The following is a 24,070-nucleotide window of genomic DNA, read 5'->3' on the forward strand; positions in this document are numbered from 1 at the left end:
CTTCTGCCTCTACTGTGGTGAGTACTACCTGAGACCCTCAGCTCCATATATATATATCCCTCCTGTGTCTCCCCATACACTACAGCCTGCCTGGGGGTCCACACTTCTGCCTCTACCGTGGTGAGTACTACCTGAGACCCTCAGCTCCATATATATCTCCCTCCTGTGTCTCCCCCTACACTACAGCCTGCCTGGGGGTCCACACTTCTGCCTCTACCGTGGTGAGTACTACCTGAGACCCTCAGCTCCATATATATCTCCCTCCTGTGTCTCCCCCTACACTACAGCCTGCCCTGGGGTCCATGCCTCTGCCTCTTCCATGGTGAGTGCTACCTGAGACCCTCAGCTCCATATATATATCCCTCCTGTGTCTCCCCCTACACTACAGCCTGCCTGGGGGTCCACGCCTCTGCCTCTTCCATGGTGAGTGCTACCTGAGACCCTCAGCTCCATATATATCTCCTTCCTGTGTCTCCCCCTACACTACAGCCTGCCTGGGGGTCCACGCCTCTGCCTCTTCCATGGTGAGTGCTACCTGAGACCCTCAGCTCCATATATCTCCCTCCTGTGTCTCCCCCTACACTACAGCCTGCCTGGGGGTCCACACTTCTGCCTCTTCCATGGTGAGTGCTACCTGAGACCCTCAGCTCCATATATATGTCCCTCCTGTGTCTCCCCCTACACTACAGCCTGTCTGGGGGTCCACACTTCTGCCTCTTCCGTGGTGAGTGGTACCTGAGACCCTCAGCTCCATATATATGTCCCTCCTGTGTCTCCCCCTACACTACAGCCTGCCTTTGGGTCCCCACAAATGCTGCATAGTGATTTTTTTTTACACATTTTTGTTTAGAGGGGCATTTATCTATTTGACAGCAGCGATTGTGCAACTTTTAACACACCACCTCCACACTTTCACGGGAGGGGGAGAGGGAGAGTGTGTGTGGGTGGGGGGGGGGGATGTCGGTATGCAAAAGTTTTGCCTAGGGTGCCATCGGACCTAGACCGGCCCTGGAAGTAGGCTGTCTCCTCCCCAGACCAGCCACCAATCGGCGCAGCTTGCCAATCAGGCTGCGGCTTAGAGGGCACTGTGTGTGATGACCCGCCATCAGAGGAACCCTCTCCCGGTACATTTTTCTGTGTGTAGCCTATCTTCCGATGGCATTAGCTGCAGAAGACAAACTCGGAATGCTTCTGACAGCATCGCATCTCCCATAGAAACCAATGGGGGCTGCGACCGCTGCTGGAAATGTTGGGACCTCAGTAGTTATTGGAAATATTTGCAGCGATCCCTCCATAGTACATTTAGGGGATACCTAATATTTGCCGGTGTTTTCAGGGAATATGCCGCAAATATGTAATGATAAATAGACCCCTTTCAGTGTTACTAATCGGATTTCCTTTGTATTGATTACAGACCACTTGTGCTGCATCTAGTGTTAGTGAGTATCAGTGAGAGGGGTCTACACTGGCGTACGGGAACGCCGGGGTCTCTGCTACATAGAGCACGCTCGTTATCACGCCTGGGCTTTATAAGATGGAAACAACTGATAGGTTCATCGCTAAAAGTCTTCACACCCCTAATATATTTATCCCAGATCATTCGTCGTATCACCCTTAGGGCCTGATCCAGTGTCGCACACAAATGACGGATGTATTTTCTTCTGCGCTTGCGTCAGAGCCACACAGCGCCTGTGCCCCGATTGTTACAACGCGTGGACGCAGAACAGGCTCAGAAGTTTAGGGTCTGTGGATTGCAGTGGGCGTTCTGTTAGTGCGAGGTAACGGGAGAGGGGCTAAGCTGACACGGGCGTGTCCACTGCACTGTAAGCAACTGCGTCCAAAAACATCCAGCCACTCACATGGGCGCCGAGAGGGGGGTGAGCGGGTACTAATTAGCTGGGCCTGGGCTTGCTGGAGAAGCCTGGCAGGGGTCCTTGTCCTAAGGGGGATTTGTCCACGCCTCCCACGACTAGGCCACGCCCCCTTCTCCGGGCCCCGGCCGCTCACACAGGAAGCCATGCTCCGATAGAGAAATGGCACGTGCCATAGGGCTGGTCCACGCTTCAATGGCGCGACCGATGGAGGCGTTTAAGGACCCACTGAGCTGGAAATGCCAGTGAGCCGCAAGAGGCTGCAAGTGGGCGCCTAATTATTAAGAAAATCGTCCGCAGCATTAGCATATGATGTGGCTGCGGGGAAAAAAAATGCGTCTGCGTGCGACTTTAAATCAGGCCCTTAATACCTTTAACTGTGTATAGTGACCCCACACAAAGACCACACGGAGGAAGAACACGGGTTTTATTCAGATTTATGTCACATATTGTCATTTTCAGAGCGTTTGGTAGCCTCTATGACTGCGTTGGCGGGCGATAATGTAAGCGAGAACCACTATCAAGATCAGCACCAGAAGTAGGACCCCGATGACGATTGGTACGGTCATGTTAGGCGGGCCGCGGCTGCACTTAAACTCTGCGAAGAGAGAGGAAGATAATTGTATCATGTAAGGTTTGTGCATAGGTAGGATGACTGGTTACAGACGGGTAATACAGAGACCCCAGGGCAGGAGACAGGCCGGGATCCTCCCCATACGGAAAACAAATAATCTGCTTCCAGAACCAAAGCCTCCATACTTGGGTCCTATAATTCTCTCTCACTCAGGGCGATCCGAATCACCGTAACGTCCAGCCACGCATATTACTACTTATTACGGCCTGCCATCTTTGCTCATTTTTCCCGCGCTTCATCCTGTCATGCGAGAAAAAAAAAAGCGAGCGAAGACACATCCTTTCGGAGAACCGTTGCGGCCCGTCACGGGTCTCATCGCAGAGACGTGAATGCGCCATACCTGTCAGTCATGATCATTTACCAACCACAAATTTACGCCTGTGCGATATATTTATAGTCACACGACTGTAAACTATCACGCGTCACTTATTTACGCTTGGCAGGTTTTCTTCTAAAATAGTTGAGCCCCGCCTGTGACGTGAATAAATACTGAGGGGTAATCAGGCCTTCACGTATAAATCTTGTGATTACACTGGTGAAATTGCGCTTGGTATACAGTGAGCCTGGAAACGGCAAAGGGCTTCGCACAGAAAGTACAGAGCGGATACCGGCTTCCGCCACATCCAAGCGCATTTAAATCAAATATGGGTCGCGTCCCTGCACTCATGTCCTGCGTATGGCAATTACCTGCGTAGCACCCTGGAGAGACTAGGCCGCCCGATAGTCTATGGCAAAGTGGGGAGTGAGGGGGCCGGAGACCTTCCTCATCCATTTACCCTACTGGTCCTGTGCGCCTGCCGAAATCAGGGTGACATTTAACCAGGACCACTGCATTGTCTGCTGAAGAGGAAGACCCTGGCAGGTATTGTCACACTAGAGAGACGGGTACATGGCATTGTATACAATAAATATACTGGCACTGTGTACCAGATGTGATTATAAAGAGCGACCTCACCTTTACCATAGTTTTCTCCTTGCAGTTTAAAGGCCTGAGCCCTGACATCCATAACCACAAACTGCAGTTTGGGGGTCACCTCCAAGTCCGCTTGTTCACATGAGAAAGAACGTCCAAGTGGGGTGACCAGATCTCTCATACTCGTGTTACTAAACTGCTCAGAGCCTGCTAAACAGGACAGAACATACAGAAAAGGCACTTAGCAAAGTAACTTCAACAATCAATCACAGATAGGACTACTGCACAGAGTAATAATACTAAGCACAGATAGGACTAGTGCACAGAGTAATAATACTAAGCACGTATAGGACTACTGCACAGAGTAATAATACTAAGCACAGATAGGACTACTGCACAGAGTAATAATACTAAGCACGTATAGGACTACTGCACAGAGTAATAATACTAAGCACAGATAGGACTAGTGCACAGAGTAATAATACTAAGCACGTATAGGACTACTGCACAGAGTAATAATACTAAGCACAGATAGGACTACTGCACAGAGTAATAATACTAAGCACAGATAGGACTACTGCACAGAGTAATAATACTAAGCACGTATAGGACTACTGCACAGAGTAATAATACTAAGCACAGATAGGACTACTGCACAGAGTAATAATACTAAGCACAGATAGGACTACTGCACAGAGTAATAATACTAAGCACAGATAGGACTACTGCACAGAGTAATAATACTAAGCACAGATAGGACTACTGCACAGAGTAATAATACTAAGCACAGATAGGACTACTGCACAGAGTAATAATACTAAGCACAGATAGGACTACTGCACAGAGTAATAATACTAAGCACAGATAGGACTACTGCACAGAGTAATAATACTAAGCACGTACAGGACTACTGCACAGAGTAATAATACTAAGCACGTATAGGACTACTGCACAGAGTAATAATACTAAGCACGTATAGGACTACGGCACAGAGTAACAATACTGAGCATGTATAGGACTACTGCACAGAGTAATAATACTAAGCATGTATAGGACTACTGCACAGAGTAATAATACTAAGCACAGATAGGACTAGTGCACAGAGTAATAATACTAAGCACATATAGGACTAGTGCACAGAGTAATAATACTAAGCACAGATAGGACTACTGCACGGAGTAATAATACTAAGCACATATAGGACTAGTGCACAGAGTAATAATACTAAGCACATATAGCACTAGTACACAGAGTAACAAAACTAAGCACGTATAGGACTAGTGCACAGAGTAATAATACTGAGCACAGATAGGACTAGTCCACAGAGTAACAATACTGAACACATATAGAACTAGTACACAGAGTAACAATACTGAGCACAGATAGGACTAGTCCACAGAGTAACAATACTGAGCACATATAGAACTAGTGCACAGAGTAACAATACTGAGCACATATAGGACTCATGCAGAGTAACAATACTGAGCACATATATAACTAGTACACAGAGTAACAATACTGAGCACATATATAACTAGTACACATAGTAACAATACTGAGCACATATAGAACCCGTGCAGAGTAACAATACTGAGCACATATAGGACTTGTGCACAGAGTAACAATACTGAGCACATATAGGACTAGTACACAGGGTAACAATACTGAGCACATATGCACAGAGTAACAATACTGAGCACATACAGAACTAGTACACGAAGTAACAATACTGAGCACATATAGGACTCGGGCACAGAGTAACACGTCTAAGCACATATATAACTAGTACACAGAGTAACAATACTGAGCACATATAGAACTAGTGCAGAGTAACAATTCTAAGCACATATAGAACTAGTGCAGAGTAACAATTCTAATTACATATAGAACTAGTACACAGAGTAACAATACTGAGCACATATAGAACTCGTGCAGAGTAACAATACTGAGCACATATAGGACTCATCAAGAGTAACAATACTGAGCACATATATAACTAGTACACAGAGTAACAATACTGAGCACATATATAACTAGTACACATAGTAACAATACTGAGCACATATAGAACTCGTGCAGAGTAACAATACTGAGCACATATAGGACTTGTGCACAGAGTAACAATACTGAGCACATATAGGACTAGTACACAGAGTAACAATACTGAGCACATATAGGACTAGTACACAGAGTAACAATACTGAGCACATATAGGACTAGTACACAGAGTAACAATACTGAGCACATATAGGATTAGTACACAGGGTAACAATACTGAGCACATATAGGACTTGTGCACAGAGTAACAATACTGAGCACATATAGAACTAGTACACGAAGTAACAATACTGAGCACATATAGGACTCGGGCACAGAGTAACACTTCTAAGCACATATATAACTAGTACACAGAGTAACAATACTGAGCACATATAGAACTAGTGCAGAGTAACAATTCTAAGCACATATAAAACTAGTGCAGAGTAACAATTCTAATTACATATAGAACTAGTACACAGAGTAACAATACTGAGCACATATAGGACTTGGGCACAGAGTAACACTTCTAAGCACATATATAACTAGTACACAGAGTAACAATACTGAGCACATATAGAACTAGTACACGAAGTAACAATACTGAGCACATATAGGACTCGGGCACAGAGTAACACTTCTAAGCACATATATAACTAGTACACAGAGTAACAATACTGAGCACATATAGAACTAGTACACAGAGTAATAATACTGAGCACATATAGAACTAGTGCAGAGTAACAATTCTAAGCACATATAGAACTAGTGCAGAGTAACAATTCTAAGCACATATAGAACTAGTACACAGAGTAACAATACTGAGCACATATAGGACTAGTGCACAGAGTAACAAACCTAAGCACATATAGAACTAGTGCACAGAGTAACAATAGTAAGCACATATAGAACTAGTACACAGAGTAACAATACTGAGCACATATAGGACTAGTGCACAGATTAACAATACTAAGCACATATAGGACTAGTGCACAGAGAAACAATTCTAAGCACATATAGGACTCGTGCACAGAGTATCAATACTAAGCACATATAGGACTCGTGCACAGAGTAACAATACTAAGCACATATAGGACTCGTGCACAGAGTAACAATACTAAGCAAATATAGGACTAGAGCACAGAGGACCTGATTCAGACCTGGTCGCAAGCGCTGAACGCTCTCAACCGGGTCGATGGTGGCCCACAGCATAAGACGGAGCTGGCTCCGTCGTGCGCATGCGCGAGACCCGGCTGGCGACGGGCACTCCGTCGCTCCAGGTCTCGCACCAAAGGGGGCGAGCTGTCGATGTTGAGTGACAGCTTGTCCCCTTTGATGGGCGGGCCGGGGGGGTGGCTGCCTAAACGGAGGCGTTCCCATGAGAACGCCTCCCGTTTGGGGGCGGCCCCACTGATATCACAAGTGATGTCAGTGGAGAGATTCTGGCTCTGTTAGAGCCGAAATCTCTCTGGGGCTTGCGACCACAAGACCCTACCACAAGGGTCTCGTCGCAAGCCCAATGATCACGATGGTCTTGACAATTGCGACCATCATCATGGCCTTTCACTATAGCTGTGGGTGGTCACCCACAGCTATGCGAACGGCCAGGAGGCCGCACAAAAAAAAAAAAACGCCTTGATTCAGAGCGAGCGCTCTTTCACAGCGTCCGGCTCTGAATCAGGGCCTCAGTAACAATGCTAAGCACATATAGGACAGGTACAGAGAGTAACAATACTGAGCACAGATAGGACTAGCGCACAGAGTAACAATACTAAGCACATATAGAACTAGTACACAGAGTAACAATACTGAGCACAGATAGGACTAGTACACAGAGTAACAATACTAAGCACAGATAGGACTTGTGCACAGAGTAACAATACTGAGCACATACAGAACTAGTACACGAAGTAACAATACTGAGCACATATAGGACTCGGGCACAGAGTAACACTTCTAAGCAGATATATAACTAGTACACAGAGTAACAATACTGAGCACATATAGAACTAGTGCAGAGTAACAATTCTAAGCACATATAGAACTAGTGCAGAGTAACAATTCTAATTACATATAGAACTAGTACACAGAGTAACAATACTGAGCACATATAGGACTTGGGAACAGAGTAACACTTCGAAGCACATATATAACTAGTACACAGAGTAACAATACTGAGCACATATAGAACTAGTACACAAAGTAACAATACTGAGCACATATAGGACTCGGGCACAGAGTAACACTTCTAAGCACATATATAACTAGTACACAGAGTAACAATACTGAGCACATATAGAACTAGTACACAGAGTAATAATACTGAGCACATATAGAACTAGTGCAGAGTAACAATTCTAAGCACATATAGGACTAGTACACAGAGTAACAATACTGAGCACATATAGGACTAGTGCACAGAGTAACAAACCTAAGCACATATAGAACTAGTGCACAGAGTAACAATACTAAGCACATATAGAACTAGTACACAGAGTAACAATACTGAGCACATATAGGACTAGTGCACAGAGTAACAAACCTAAGCACATATAGAACTAGTGCACAGAGTAACAATACTAAGCACATATAGGACTAGTGCACAGAGTAACAATTCTAAGCACATATAGAACTAGTACACGAAGTAACAATACTGAGCACATATAGGACTCGGGCACAGAGTAACACTTCTAAGCACATATATAACTAGTACACAGAGTAACAATACTGAGCACATATAGAACTAGTACACAGAGTAATAATACTGAGCACATATAGAACTAGTGCAGAGTAACAATTCTAAGCACATATAGAACTAGTGCAGAGTAACAATTCTAAGCACATATAGAACTAGTACACAGAGTAACAATACTGAGCACATATAGGACTAGTGCACAGAGTAACAAACCTAAGCACATATAGAACTAGTGCACAGAGTAACAATACTAAGCACATATAGAACTAGTACACAGAGTAACAATACTGAGCACATATAGGACTAGTGCACAGCGTAACAAACCTAAGCACATATAGAACTAGTGCACAGAGTAACAATACTAAGCACATATAGGACTAGTGCACAGAGTAACAATTCTAAGCACATATAGGACTCGTGCACAGAGTATCAATTCTAAGCACATATAGGACTCGTGCACAGAGTAACAATACTAAGCACATATAGGACTCATGCACAGAGTAACAATACTAAGCACATATAGGACTAGAGCACAGAGGACCTGATTCAGACCTGGTCGCAGGCGCTGAACGCTCTCAACCGGGTCGATGGTGGCCCACAGCGTAAGACGGAGCTGGCTCCGTCGTGCGCATGCGCGAGACCCGGCTGGCGACGGGCACTCCGCCGCTCCAGGTCTCGCTCCAAAGGGGGCGAGCTGTCGATGTTGAGTGACAGCTTGTCCCCTTTGATGGGCGGGCCGGGGGGGTGGCTGCCTAAACGGAGGCGTTCCCATGAGAACGCCTCCCGTTTGGGGGCGGCCCCACTGATATCACAAGTGATGTCAGTGGAGAGATTCTGGCTCTGTTAGAGCCGAAATCTCTCTGGGGCTTGCGACCACAAGACCCTACCACAAGGGTCTCGTCGCAAGCCCAATGATCACGATGGTCTTGACAATTGCGACCATCATCATGGCCTTTCACTATAGCTGTGGGTGGTCACCCACAGCTATGCGAACGGCCAGGAGGCCGCACAAAAAAAAAAAACGCCTTGATTCAGAGCGAGCGCTCTTTCACAGCGTCCGGCTCTGAATCAGGGCCTCAGTAACAATGCTAAGCACATATAGGACTGGTACAGAGAGTAACAATACTGAGCACAGATAGGACTAGCGCACAGAGTAACAATACTAAGCACATATAGAACTAGTACACAGAGTAACAATACTGAGCGCAGATAGGACTAGTACACAGAGTAACAATACTAAGCACAGATAGGACTAGCGCACAGAGTAACAATACTAAGCACATATAGAACTAGTACACAGAGTAACAATACTGAGCACATATAGAACTAGTACACAGAGTAACAATACTGAGCACATATAGAACTAGTGCACAGAGTAACAATACTGAGCACAGATAGGACTAGCGCACAGAGTAACAATACTAAGCACAGATAGGACTAGCGCACAGAGTAACAATACTAAGCACATATAGAACTAGTACACAGAGTAACAATACTGGTCACAGATAATACTAGTGCACAGAGTAACACTTCTAAGCACATATATAACTAGTACACAGAGTAACAATTCTAAGCACATATAGAACTAGTGCAGAGTAACAATTCTAATTACATATAGAACTAGTACACAGAGTAACAATACTGAGCACATATAGAACTCGTGCAGAGTAACAATACTGAGCACATATAGGACTCATCGAGAGTAACAATACTGAGCACATATATAACGAGTACACATAGTAACAATACTGAGCACATATAGAACTCGTGCAGAGTAACAATACTGAGCACATATAGGACTTGTGCACAGAGTAACAATACTGAGCACATATAGGACTAGTGCACAGAGTAACAAACCTAAGCACATATAGAACTAGTGCACAGAGTAACAATACTAAGCACATATAGGACTAGTGCACAGAGTAACAATTCTAAGCACATATAGGACTCGTGCACAGAGTATCAATACTAAGCACATATAGGACTCGTGCACAGAGTAACAATACTAAGCACATATAGGACTCGTGCACAGAGTAACAATACTAAGCACATATAGGACTAGAGCACAGAGGACCTGATTCAGACCTGGTCGCAAGCGCTGAACGCTCTCAACCGGGTCGATGGTGGCCCACAGCGTAAGACGGAGCTGGCTCCGTCGTGCGCATGCGCGAGACCCGGCTGGCGACGGGCACTCCGTCGCTCCAGGTCTCGCACCAAAGGGGGCGAGCTGTCGATGTTGAGTGACAGCTTGTCCCTTTTGATGGGCGGGCCGGGGGGGTGGCTGCCTAAACGGAGACGTTCCCATGAGAACGCCTCCCGTTTGGGGGCGGCCCCACTGATATCACAAGTGATGTCAGTGGAGAGATTCTGGCTCTGTTAGAGCCGAAATCTCTCTGGGGCTTGCGACCACAAGACCCTACCACAAGGGTCTCGTCGCAAGCCCAATGATCACGATGGTCTTGACAATTGCAACCATCATCATGGCCTTTCACTATAGCTGTGGGTGGTCACCCACAGCTATGCGAACTGCCAGGAGGCCGCACAAAAAAAAAAAAACGCCTTGATTCAGAGCGAGCGCTCTTTTCACAGCGTCCGGCTCTGAATCAGGGCCTCAGTAACAATGCTAAGCACATATAGGACTGGTACAGAGAGTAACAATACTGAGCACAGATAGGACTAGCGCACAGAGTAACAATACTAAGCACATATAGAACTAGTACACAGAGTAACAATACTGGTCACAGATAATACTAGTGCACAGAGTAACAATACTGAGCACAGATAGGACTAGTACACAGGGTAACAATACTGAGCACATATAGGACTTGTGCACAGAGTAACAATACTGAGCAAATACAGAACTAGTACACGAAGTAACAATACTGAGCACATATAGGACTCGGGCACAGAGTAACAATACTAAGCACAGATAGGACTAGTACACAGAGTAACAATACTAAGCACATATAGAACTAGTACACAGAGTAACAATACTGAGCACATATAGAACTAGCACACAGAGTAACAATACTGAGCACATATAGAACTAGTAAACAGAGTAACAATACTGAGCACATATAGAACTAGTACACGGAGTAAAAATACTGAGTACATATAGGAGTCGGGCACAGAGTAACAATACTGGTCACAGATAATACTAGTGCACAGAGTAACAATACTGGTCACAGATAATACTAGTACACAAAGAATAGCAATACTGGGCACAGATCGGACTAGTACACAGTAACAATACTGAGCACATATAAGATTAGTACACAGAGTAACAATACTGAGCACATATAGGATTAGTACACAGAGTAACAATACTGAGCACATATAGGACTAGTGCACAGGGTAACAATACTAAGCACATATAGGACTGGTACAGAGAGTAACAATTCTAAGCACATATAGAACTAGTACACAGAGTAACAATACTGAGCACATATAGAACTAGTAAACAGAGTAACAATACTGAGCACATATAGAACTAGTACACGGAGTAAAAATACTGAGTACATATAGGAGTCGGGCACAGAGTAACAATACTGGACACAGATAATACTAGTACACAGAGAAATTATACACAGTAAATTCAGGACTAGTACACAGAGTAACAATACTAAGCACAGATAGGACTAGCGCACAGAGTAACAATACTAAGCACAGATAGGACTAGCGCACAGAGTAACAATACTAAGCACATATAGAACTAGTACACAGAGTAACAATACTGGTCACAGATAATACTAGTGCACAGAGTAACAATACTGAGCACAGATAGGACTAGTACACAGGGTAACAATACTGAGCACATATAGGACTTGTGCACAGAGTAACAATACTGAGCACATACAGAACTAGTACACGAAGTAACAATACTGAGCACATATAGGACTCGGGCACAGAGTAACACTTCTAAGCACATATATAACTAGTACACAGAGTAACAATACTGAGCACATATAGAACTAGTGCAGAGTAACAATTCAAAGCACATATAGAACTAGTGCAGAGTAACAATTCTAATTACATATAGAACTAGTACACAGAGTAACATTACTGAGCACATATAGAACTCGTGCAGAGTAACAATACTGAGCACATATAGGACTCATCGAGAGTAACAATACTGAGCACATATATAACTAGTACACAGAGTAACAATACTGAGCACATATATAACTAGTACACAGAGTAACAATACTGAGCACATATAGAACTCGTGCAGAGTAACAATACTGAGCACATATAGGACTTGTGCACAGAGTAACAATACTGAGCACATATAGGACTAGTACACAGGGTAACAATACTGAGCACATATAGGACTAGTACACAGGGTAACAATACTGAGCACATATAGGACTTGTGCACAGAGTAACAATACTGAGCACATATAGAACTAGTACACGAAGTAACAATACTGAGCACATATAGGACTCGGGCACAGAGTAACACTTCTAAGCACATATATAACTAGTACACAGAGGAACAATACTGAGCACATATAGAACTAGTGCTGAGTAACAATTCTAAGCACATATAGAACTAGTGCAGAGTAACAATTCTAATTACATATAGAACTAGTACACAGAGTAACAATACTGAGCACATATAGGACTTGGGCACAGAATAACACTTCTAAGCACATATATAACTAGTACACAGAGTAACAATACTGAGCACATATAGAACTAGTACACGAAGTAACAATACTGAGGACATATAGGACTCGGGCACAGAGTAACACTTCTAAGCACATATATAACTAGTACACAGAGTAACAATACTGAGCACATATAGAACTAGTACACAGAGTAACAATACTGAGCACATATAGAACTAGTGCAGAGTAACAATTCTAAGCACATATAGAACTAGTGCAGAGTAACAATTCTAAGCACATATAGAACTAGTACACAGAGTAACAATACTGAGCACATATAGGACTAGTGCACAGAGTAACAATTCTAAGCACATATAGGACTCGTGCACAGAGTATCAATACTAAGCACATATAGGACTCGTGCACAGAGTAACAATACTAAGCACATATAGGACTCGTGCACAGAGTAACAATACTAAGCACATATAGGACTAGAGCACAGTGGACATGATTCAGACCTGGTCGCAAGCGCTGAACGCTCTCAACCGGGTCGATGGTGGCCCACAGCGTAAGACGGAGCTGGCTCCGTCGTGCGCATGCGCGAGACCCGGCTGGCGACGGGCACTCCGTCGCTCCAGGTCTCGCACCAAAGGGGGCGAGCTGTCGATGTTGAGTGACAGCTTGTCCCCTTTGATGGGCGGGCCGGGGGGGTGGCTGCCTAAACGGAGGCGTTCCCATGAGAACGCCTCCCATTTGGGGGCGGCCCCACTGATATCACAAGTGATGGTCAGTGGAGAGATTCTGGCTCTGTTAGAGCCGAAATCTCTCTGGGGCTTGCGACCACAAGACCCTACCACAAGGGTCTCGTCGCAAGCCCAATGATCACAATGGTCTTGACAATTGCGACCATCATCATGGCCTTTCACTATAGCTGTGGGTGGTCACCCACAGCTATGCGAACGGCCAGGAGGCCGCACAAAAAAAAAAAACGCCTTGATTCAGAGCAAGCACTCTTTCACAGCGTCCGGCTCTGAATCAGGGCCTCAGTAACAATGCTAAGCACATATAGGACTGGTACAGAGAGTAACAATACTGAGCACAGATAGGACTAGCGCACAGAGTAACAATACTAAGCACATATAGAACTAGTACACAGAGTAACAATACTGAGCACAGATAGGACTAGTACACAGAGTAACAATACTAAGCACAGATAGGACTAGTGCACAGAGTAACAATACTAAGCACATATAGAACTAGTACACAGAGTAACAATACTGAGCACATATAGAACTAGTACACAGAGTAACAATACTGAGCACATATAGAACTAGTGCACAGAGTAACTATACTGAGCACAGATAGGACTAGCGCACAGAGTAACAATACTAAGCACAGATAGGACTAGCGCACAGAGTAACAATACTAAGAACATATAGAACTAGTACACAGAGTAACAATACTGGTCACAGATAATACTAGTGCACAGAGTAACAATACTGAGCACAGATAGGACTAGCGCACAGAGTAACAATACTAAGCACAGATAGGACTAGCGCACAGAGTAACAATACTAAGCACATATAGAACTAGTGCACAGAGTAACAATACTGAGCACAGATAGGACTAGTACACAGAGTAACAATACTAAGCACAGATAGGACTAGCGCACAGAGTAACAATACTAAGCACATATAGAACTAGTACACAGAGTAACAATACTGAGCACATATAGAACTAGTACACAGAGTAACAATACTGAGCACATATAGAACTAGTACACGGAGTAACAATACTTGTCACAGATAATACTAGTACACAAAGAGTAGCAATACTGGGCACAGATCGGACTAGTACACAGTAACAATACTGAGCACATATAGGATTAGTACACAGAGTAACAATACTGAGCACATATAGGATTAGTACACAGAGTAACAATACTGAGCACATATAGGACTAGTGCACAGGGTAACAATACTAAGCACATATAGGACTGGTACAGAGAGTAACAATTCTAAGCACATATAGAACTAGTACACAGAGTAACAATACTGAGCACATATAGAACTAGTACACAGAGTAACAATACTGAGCACATATAGAACTAGTACACGGAGTAAAAATACTGAGTACATATAGGACTCGGGCACAGAGTAACAATACTGGACACAGATAATACTAGTACACAGAGAAATTATACACAGTAAATTCAGGACTAGTACACAGAGTAACAATACTAAGCACATATAGAACTAGTACACTGGGCATGATTCAGAGCCGGACGCTCTTTCAGAGCGCTGGCTCTGAATCAGTTCCCTCCCTCTGAAATTTAGAGTAGCCTCCTGGTCGCTCGCATAACTGTGGGTGACCACCCACAGCTATAGCGAGCGGCCAAAAAGATGGTCGCGATGGTCAAGACCATCGCGACCATTGGGCTTGCGACGAAACCTTTGTGGTACGGTCTCGTTGCCGCAAGCCCTGGAGTGCTTTTGGCTCTATCAGAGCCAAAACCACTCCCACTGACATCACTAGTGATGTCAGTGGGGCCGGCCCCAGATGGTAGGCGTTCCCATGGGAACGCCTCCATCTGGCCAGCAATGCCCGAGGCACGCCCAACAAAAGGGGGCGTGCTGTCACTCACCATCGCTATGCGGGTCTCGTGCACGGCTCCCTCGTGCACATGCGCACTTGGCTAACGCTCAGCGCTCGCGAGCAGGTCTGAATCAGGCCCACAGAGTAACAATACTGGTCACAGAGAATACTAGTACACAAAGAGTAGCAATACTGGGCACAGTTCGGACTAGTACACAGAGTAACAATACTGAGCACATATAGGATTAATACAAAGAGTAACAATACTAAGCACATATAGGACTAGTGCACAGAGTAACAATACTAAGCACATATAGGACTAGTGCACAGAGTAACAATACTAAGCACATATAGGACTAGTGCACAGAGTAACAATACTAAGCACATATAGGATTAGTACACAGAGTAACAATACTGAGCACATATAGGACTCGTGCACAGAGTAACAGTACTAAGCACATATAGAACTAGTACACAGAGTAACAATACTGGTCACAGATAATACTAGTATACAAAGAGTAGCAATGCTGGGCACTGATCGGACTAGTACACATAGTAACAATACTGAGTATGTATAGGATTAGTACACAGAGTAACAATATTGATCACATATAGGACTAGTGCACAGAGTAACAATACTAAGCATATATAGGACTAGTGCACAGAGTAACAATACTAAGCACATATAGGACTGGTACAGAGAGTAACAATTCTATGCACATATAGAACTAGTACACAGAGTAACAATACTGAGCACATATAGAACTAGTACACAGAGTAACAATACTGAGCACATATAGAACTAGTACACGGAGTAAAAATACTGAGCACATAGGATTAGTACACAGAGTAACAATATTGATCACATATAGGACTAGTGCACAGAGTAACAATACTGAGCACATAGGATTAGTAGACAGAGTAACAATACTGAGCACATAAAGGACTGGTACAGAGAGTAACAATACTAAGCACATATAAGACTAGTACACAGAGTAACAATACGGGTCACAGATAATACTAGTACACAAAGAGTAGCAATGCTGGGCACTGATCGGACTAGTACACATAGTAACAATACTGAGTACGTATAGGATTAGTACACAGAGTAACAATATTGATCACATATAGGACTAGTGCACAGAGTAACAATACTAAGCACATATAGGACTAGTGCACAGAGTAACAATACTAAGCACATATAGGACTGGTACAGAGAGTAACAATTCTATGCACATATAGAACTAGTACACAGAGTAACAATACTGAGCACATATAGAACTAGTACAGAGAGTAACAATACTGAGCACATATAGAACTAGTACACAGAGTAACAATACTGAGCACATACAGAACTAGTGCACAGAGTAACAATACTGAGCACAGATAGGACTAGCACACAGAGTAACAATACTAAGCACAGATAGGACTAGCGCACAGAGTAACAATACTAAGCACATATAGAACTAGTACACAGAGTAACAATACTGGTCACAGATAATACTAGTGCACAGAGTAACACTTCTAAGCACATATATAACTAGTACACAGAGTAGCAATACTGAGCACATATAGAACTAGTGCAGAGTAACAATTCTAAGCACATATAGAACTAGTGCAGAGTAACAATTCTAATTACATATAGAACTAGTACACAGAGTAACAATACTGAGCACATATAGAACTCGTGCAGAGTAACAATACTGAGCACATATATAACTAGTACACATAGTAACAATACTGAGCACATATAGAACTCGTGCAGAGTAACAATACTGAGCACATATAGGACTTGTGCACAGAGTAACAATACTGAGCACATATAGGACTAGTGCACAGAGTAACAAACCTAAGCACATATAGAACTAGTGCACAGAGTAACAATACTAAGCACATATAGGACTAGTGCACAGAGTAACAATTCTAAGCACATATAGGACTCGTGCACAGAGTATCAATACTAAGCACATATAGGACTCGTGCACAGAGTAACAATACTAAGCACATATAGGACTCGTGCACAGAGTAACAATACTAAGCACATATAGGACTAGAGCACAGAGGACCTGATTCAGACCTGGTCGCAAGCGCTGAACGCTCTCAACCGGGTCGATGGTGGCCCACAGCGTAAGACGGAGCTGGCTCCGTCGTGCGCATGCGCGAGACCCGGCTGGCGACGGGCACTCCGTCGCTCCAGGTCTCGCACCAAAGGGGGCGAGCTGTCGATGTTGAGTGACAGCTTGTCCCCTTTGATGGGCGGGCCGGGGGGTGGCTGCCTAAACGGAGGCGTTCCCATGAGAACGCCTCCCGTTTGGGGGCGGCCCCACTGATATCACAAGTGATGTCAGTGGAGAGATTCTGGCTCTGTTAGAGCCGAAATCTCTCTGGGGCTTGCGACCACAAGACCCTACCACAAGGGTCTCGTCGCAAGCCCAATGATCACGATGGTCTTGACAATTGCAACCATCATCATGGCCTTTCACTATAGCTGTGGGTGGTCACCCACAGCTATGCGAACGGCCAGGAGGCCGCACAAAAAAAAAAAACGCCTTGATTCAGAGCGAGCGCTCTTTTCACAGCGTCCGGCTCTGAATCAGGGCCTCAGTAACAATGCTAAGCACATATAGGACTGGTACAGAGAGTAACAATACTGAGCACAGATAGGACTAGCGCACAGAGTAACAATACTAAGCACATATAGAACTAGTACACAGAGTAACAATACTGGTCACAGATAATACTAGTGCACAGAGTAACAATACTGAGCACAGATAGGACTAGTACACAGGGTAACAATACTGAGCACATATAGGACTTGTGCACAGAGTAACAATACTGAGCAAATACAGAACTAGTACACGAAGTAACAATACTGAGCACATATAGGACTCGGGCACAGAGTAACAATACTAAGCACAGATAGGACTAGTACACAGAGTAACAATACTAAGCACATATAGAACTAGTACACAGAGTAACAATACTGAGCACATATAGAACTAGTACACAGAGTAACAATACTGAGCACATATAGAACTAGTACACGGAGTAATAATACTGGTCACAGATAATACTAGTACACAAAGAGTAGCAATACTGGGCACAGATCGGACTAGTACACAGTAACAATACTGAGCACATATAGGATTAGTACACAGAGTAACAATACTGAGCACATATAGGATTAGTACACAGAGTAACAATACTGAGCACATATAGGACTAGTGCACAGGGTAACAATACTAAGCACATATAGGACTGGTACAGAGAGTAACAATTCTAAGCACATATAGAACTAGTACACAGAGTAACAATACTGAGCACATATAGAACTAGTACACAGAGTAACAATACTGAGCACATATAGAACTAGTACATGGAGTAAAAATACTGAGTACATATAGGAGTCGGGCACAGAGTAACAATACTGGACACAGATAATACTAGTACACAGAGAAATTATACACAGTAAATTCAGGACTAGTACACAGAGTAGCAATACTAAGCACAGATAGGACTAGCGCACAGAGTAACAATACTAAGCACATATAGAACTAGTACACAGAGTAACAATACTGGTCACAGATAATACTAGTGCACAGAGTAACAATACTGAGCACAGATAGGACTAGTACACAGGGTAACAATACTGAGCACATATAGGACTTGTGCACAGAGTAACAATACTGAGCACATACAGAACTAGTACACGAAGTAACAATACTGAGCACATATAGGACTCGGGCACAGAGTAACACTTCTAAGCACATATATAACTAGTACACAGAGTAACAATACTGAGCACATATAGAACTAGTGCAGAGTAACAATTCAAAGCACATATAGAAATAGTGCAGAGTAACAATTCTAATTACATATAGAACTAGTACACAGAGTAACATTACTGAGCACATATAGAACTCGTGCAGAGTAACAATACTGAGCACATATAGGACTCATCGAGAGTAACAATACTGAGCACATATATAACTAGTACACAGAGTAACAATACTGAGCACATATATAACTAGTACACAGAGTAACAATACTGAGCACATATAGAACTCGTGCAGAGTAACAATACTGAGCACATATAGGACTTGTGCACAGAGTAACAATACTGAGCACATATAGGACTAGTACACGAAGTAACAATACTGAGTACATATAGGAGTCGGGCACAGAGTAACAATACTGGACACAGATAATACTAGTACACAGAGAAATTATACACAGTAAATTCAGGACTAGTACACAGAGTAACAATACTAAGCACAGATAGGACTAGCGCACAGAGTAACAATACTAAGCACAGATAGGACTAGCGCACAGAGTAACAATACTAAGCACATATAGAACTAGTACACAGAGTAACAATACTGGTCACAGATAATACTAGTGCACAGAGTAACAATACTGAGCACAGATAGGACTAGTACACAGGGTAACAATACTGAGCACATATAGGACTTGTGCACAGAGTAACAATACTGAGCACATACAGAACTAGTACACGAAGTAACAATACTGAGCACATATAGGACTCGGGCACAGAGTAACACTTCTAAGCACATATATAACTAGTACACAGAGTAACAATACTGAGCACATATAGAACTAGTGCAGAGTAACAATTCAAAGCACATATAGAACTAGTGCAGAGTAACAATTCTAATTACATATAGAACTAGTACACAGAGTAACATTACTGAGCACATATAGAACTCGTGCAGAGTAACAATACTGAGCACATATAGGACTCATCGAGAGTAACAATACTGAGCACATATATAACTAGTACACAGAGTAACAATACTGAGCACATATATAACTAGTACACAGAGTAACAATACTGAGCACATATAGAACTCGTGCAGAGTAACAATACTGAGCACATATAGGACTTGTGCACAGAGTAACAATACTGAGCACATATAGGACTAGTACACAGGGTAACAATACTGAGCACATATAGGACTAGTACACAGGGTAACAATACTGAGCACATATAGGACTTGTGCACAGAGTAACAATACTGAGCACATATAGAACTAGTACACGAAGTAACAATACTGAGCACATATAGGACTCGGGCACAGAGTAACACTTCTAAGCACATATATAACTAGTACACAGAGGAACAATACTGAGCACATATAGAACTAGTGCTGAGTAACAATTCTAAGCACATATAGAACTAGTGCAGAGTAACAATTCTAATTACATATAGAACTAGTACACAGAGTAACAATACTGAGCACATATAGGACTTGGGCACAGAATAACACTTCTAAGCACATATATAACTAGTACACAGAGTAACAATACTGAGCACATATAGAACTAGTACACGAAGTAACAATACTGAGGACATATAGGACTCGGGCACAGAGTAACACTTCTAAGCACATATATAACTAGTACACAGAGTAACAATACTGAGCACATATAGAACTAGTACACAGAGTAACAATACTGAGCACATATAGAACTAGTGCAGAGTAACAATTCTAAGCACATATAGAACTAGTGCAGAGTAACAATTCTAAGCACATATAGAACTAGTACACAGAGTAACAATACTGAGCACATATAGGACTAGTGCACAGAGTAACAATTCTAAGCACATATAGGACTCGTGCACAGAGTATCAATACTAAGCACATATAGGACTCGTGCACAGAGTAACAATACTAAGCACATATAGGACTCGTGCACAGAGTAACAATACTAAGCACATATAGGACTAGAGCACAGTGGACATGATTCAGACCTGGTCGCAAGCGCTGAACGCTCTCAACCGGGTCGATGGTGGCCCACAGCGTAAGACGGAGCTGGCTCCGTCGTGCGCATGCGCGAGACCCGGCTGGCGACGGGCACTCCGTCGCTCCAGGTCTCGCACCAAAGGGGGCGAGCTGTCGATGTTGAGTGACAGCTTGTCCCCTTTGATGGGCGGGCCGGGGGGGTGGCTGCCTAAACGGAGGCGTTCCCATGAGAACGCCTCCCATTTGGGGGCGGCCCCACTGATATCACAAGTGATGGTCAGTGGAGAGATTCTGGCTCTGTTAGAGCCGAAATCTCTCTGGGGCTTGCGACCACAAGACCCTACCACAAGGGTCTCGTCGCAAGCCCAATGATCACAATGGTCTTGACAATTGCGACCATCATCATGGCCTTTCACTATAGCTGTGGGTGGTCACCCACAGCTATGCGAACGGCCAGGAGGCCGCACAAAAAAAAAAACGCCTTGATTCAGAGCAAGCACTCTTTCACAGCGTCCGGCTCTGAATCAGGGCCTCAGTAACAATGCTAAGCACATATAGGACTGGTACAGAGAGTAACAATACTGAGCACAGATAGGACTAGCGCACAGAGTAACAATACTAAGCACATATAGAACTAGTACACAGAGTAACAATACTGAGCACAGATAGGACTAGTACACAGAGTAACAATACTAAGCACAGATAGGACTAGTGCACAGAGTAACAATACTAAGCACATATAGAACTAGTACACAGAGTAACAATACTGAGCACATATAGAACTAGTACACAGAGTAACAATACTGAGCACATATAGAACTAGTGCACAGAGTAACTATACTGAGCACAGATAGGACTAGCGCACAGAGTAACAATACTAAGCACAGATAGGACTAGCGCACAGAGTAACAATACTAAGAACATATAGAACTAGTACACAGAGTAACAATACTGGTCACAGATAATACTAGTGCACAGAGTAACAATACTGAGCACAGATAGGACTAGCGCACAGAGTAACAATACTAAGCACAGATAGGACTAGCGCACAGAGTAACAATACTAAGCACATATAGAACTAGTGCACAGAGTAACAATACTGAGCACAGATAGGACTAGTACACAGAGTAACAATACTAAGCACAGATAGGACTAGCGCACAGAGTAACAATACTAAGCACATATAGAACTAGTACACAGAGTAACAATACTGAGCACATATAGAACTAGTACACAGAGTAACAATACTGAGCACATATAGAACTAGTACACGGAGTAACAATACTTGTCACAGATAATACTAGTACACAAAGAGTAGCAATACTGGGCACAGATCGGACTAGTACACAGTAACAATACTGAGCACATATAGGATTAGTACACAGAGTAACAATACTGAGCACATATAGGATTAGTACACAGAGTAACAATACTGAGCACATATAGGACTAGTGCACAGGGTAACAATACTAAGCACATATAGGACTGGTACAGAGAGTAACAATTCTAAGCACATATAGAACTAGTACACAGAGTAACAATACTGAGCACATATAGAACTAGTACACAGAGTAACAATACTGAGCACATATAGAACTAGTACACGGAGTAAAAATACTGAGTACATATAGGACTCGGGCACAGAGTAACAATACTGGACACAGATAATACTAGTACACAGAGAAATTATACACAGTAAATTCAGGACTAGTACACAGAGTAACAATACTAAGCACATATAGAACTAGTACACTGGGCATGATTCAGAGCCGGACGCTCTTTCAGAGCGCTGGCTCTGAATCAGTTCCCTCCCTCTGAAATTTAGAGTAGCCTCCTGGTCGCTCGCATAACTGTGGGTGACCACCCACAGCTATAGCGAGCGGCCAAAAAGATGGTCGCGATGGTCAAGACCATCGCGACCATTGGGCTTGCGACGAAACCTTTGTGGTACGGTCTCGTTGCCGCAAGCCCTGGAGTGCTTTTGGCTCTATCAGAGCCAAAACCACTCCCACTGACATCACTAGTGATGTCAGTGGGGCCGGCCCCAGATGGTAGGCGTTCCCATGGGAACGCCTCCATCTGGCCAGCAATGCCCGAGGCACGCCCAACAAAAGGGGGCGTGCTGTCACTCACCATCGCTATGCGGGTCTCGTGCACGGCTCCCTCGTGCACATGCGCACTTGGCTAACGCTCAGCGCTCGCGAGCAGGTCTGAATCAGGCCCACAGAGTAACAATACTGGTCACAGAGAATACTAGTACACAAAGAGTAGCAATACTGGGCACAGTTCGGACTAGTACACAGAGTAACAATACTGAGCACATATAGGATTAATACAAAGAGTAACAATACTAAGCACATATAGGACTAGTGCACAGAGTAACAATACTAAGCACATATAGGACTAGTGCACAGAGTAACAATACTAAGCACATATAGGACTAGTGCACAGAGTAACAATACTAAGCACATATAGGATTAGTACACAGAGTAACAATACTGAGCACATATAGGACTCGTGCACAGAGTAACAGTACTAAGCACATATAGAACTAGTACACAGAGTAACAATACTGGTCACAGATAATACTAGTATACAAAGAGTAGCAATGCTGGGCACTGATCGGACTAGTACACATAGTAACAATACTGAGTATGTATAGGATTAGTACACAGAGTAACAATATTGATCACATATAGGACTAGTGCACAGAGTAACAATACTAAGCATATATAGGACTAGTGCACAGAGTAACAATACTAAGCACATATAGGACTGGTACAGAGAGTAACAATTCTATGCACATATAGAACTAGTACACAGAGTAACAATACTGAGCACATATAGAACTAGTACACAGAGTAACAATACTGAGCACATATAGAACTAGTACACGGAGTAAAAATACTGAGCACATAGGATTAGTACACAGAGTAACAATATTGATCACA

The 24,070-nt window shown here is 43.4% G+C and overlaps 1 protein-coding gene across 1 annotated transcript in view; it reads right to left on the bottom strand.

Moving 5' to 3' along the window:
• Window positions 1-2,281: 2,281 nt before the first annotated feature.
• Window positions 2,282-24,070, bottom strand: part of LOC148430778 (lysosome-associated membrane glycoprotein 1-like) — a 55,032-nt gene continuing 33,243 nt past the window's right edge. The window contains exons 5-6 of the mRNA XM_088466475.1: window positions 3,461-3,628; window positions 2,282-2,469 (exon numbers count right to left, since the gene is read on the bottom strand). Of these exons, the coding sequence (XP_088322601.1) occupies window positions 2,330-2,469; window positions 3,461-3,628 (308 nt within the window). The 3' untranslated portion in view covers window positions 2,282-2,329. The remainder of the gene's footprint in view (window positions 2,470-3,460; window positions 3,629-24,070) is intronic.

The sequence above is a fragment of the Taudactylus pleione genome, unplaced genomic scaffold, assembly GCF_031769625.1.
Source record: "Taudactylus pleione unplaced genomic scaffold, aTauple2 ptg003193l, whole genome shotgun sequence".
NCBI lineage: Eukaryota > Metazoa > Chordata > Amphibia > Anura > Myobatrachidae > Taudactylus > Taudactylus pleione.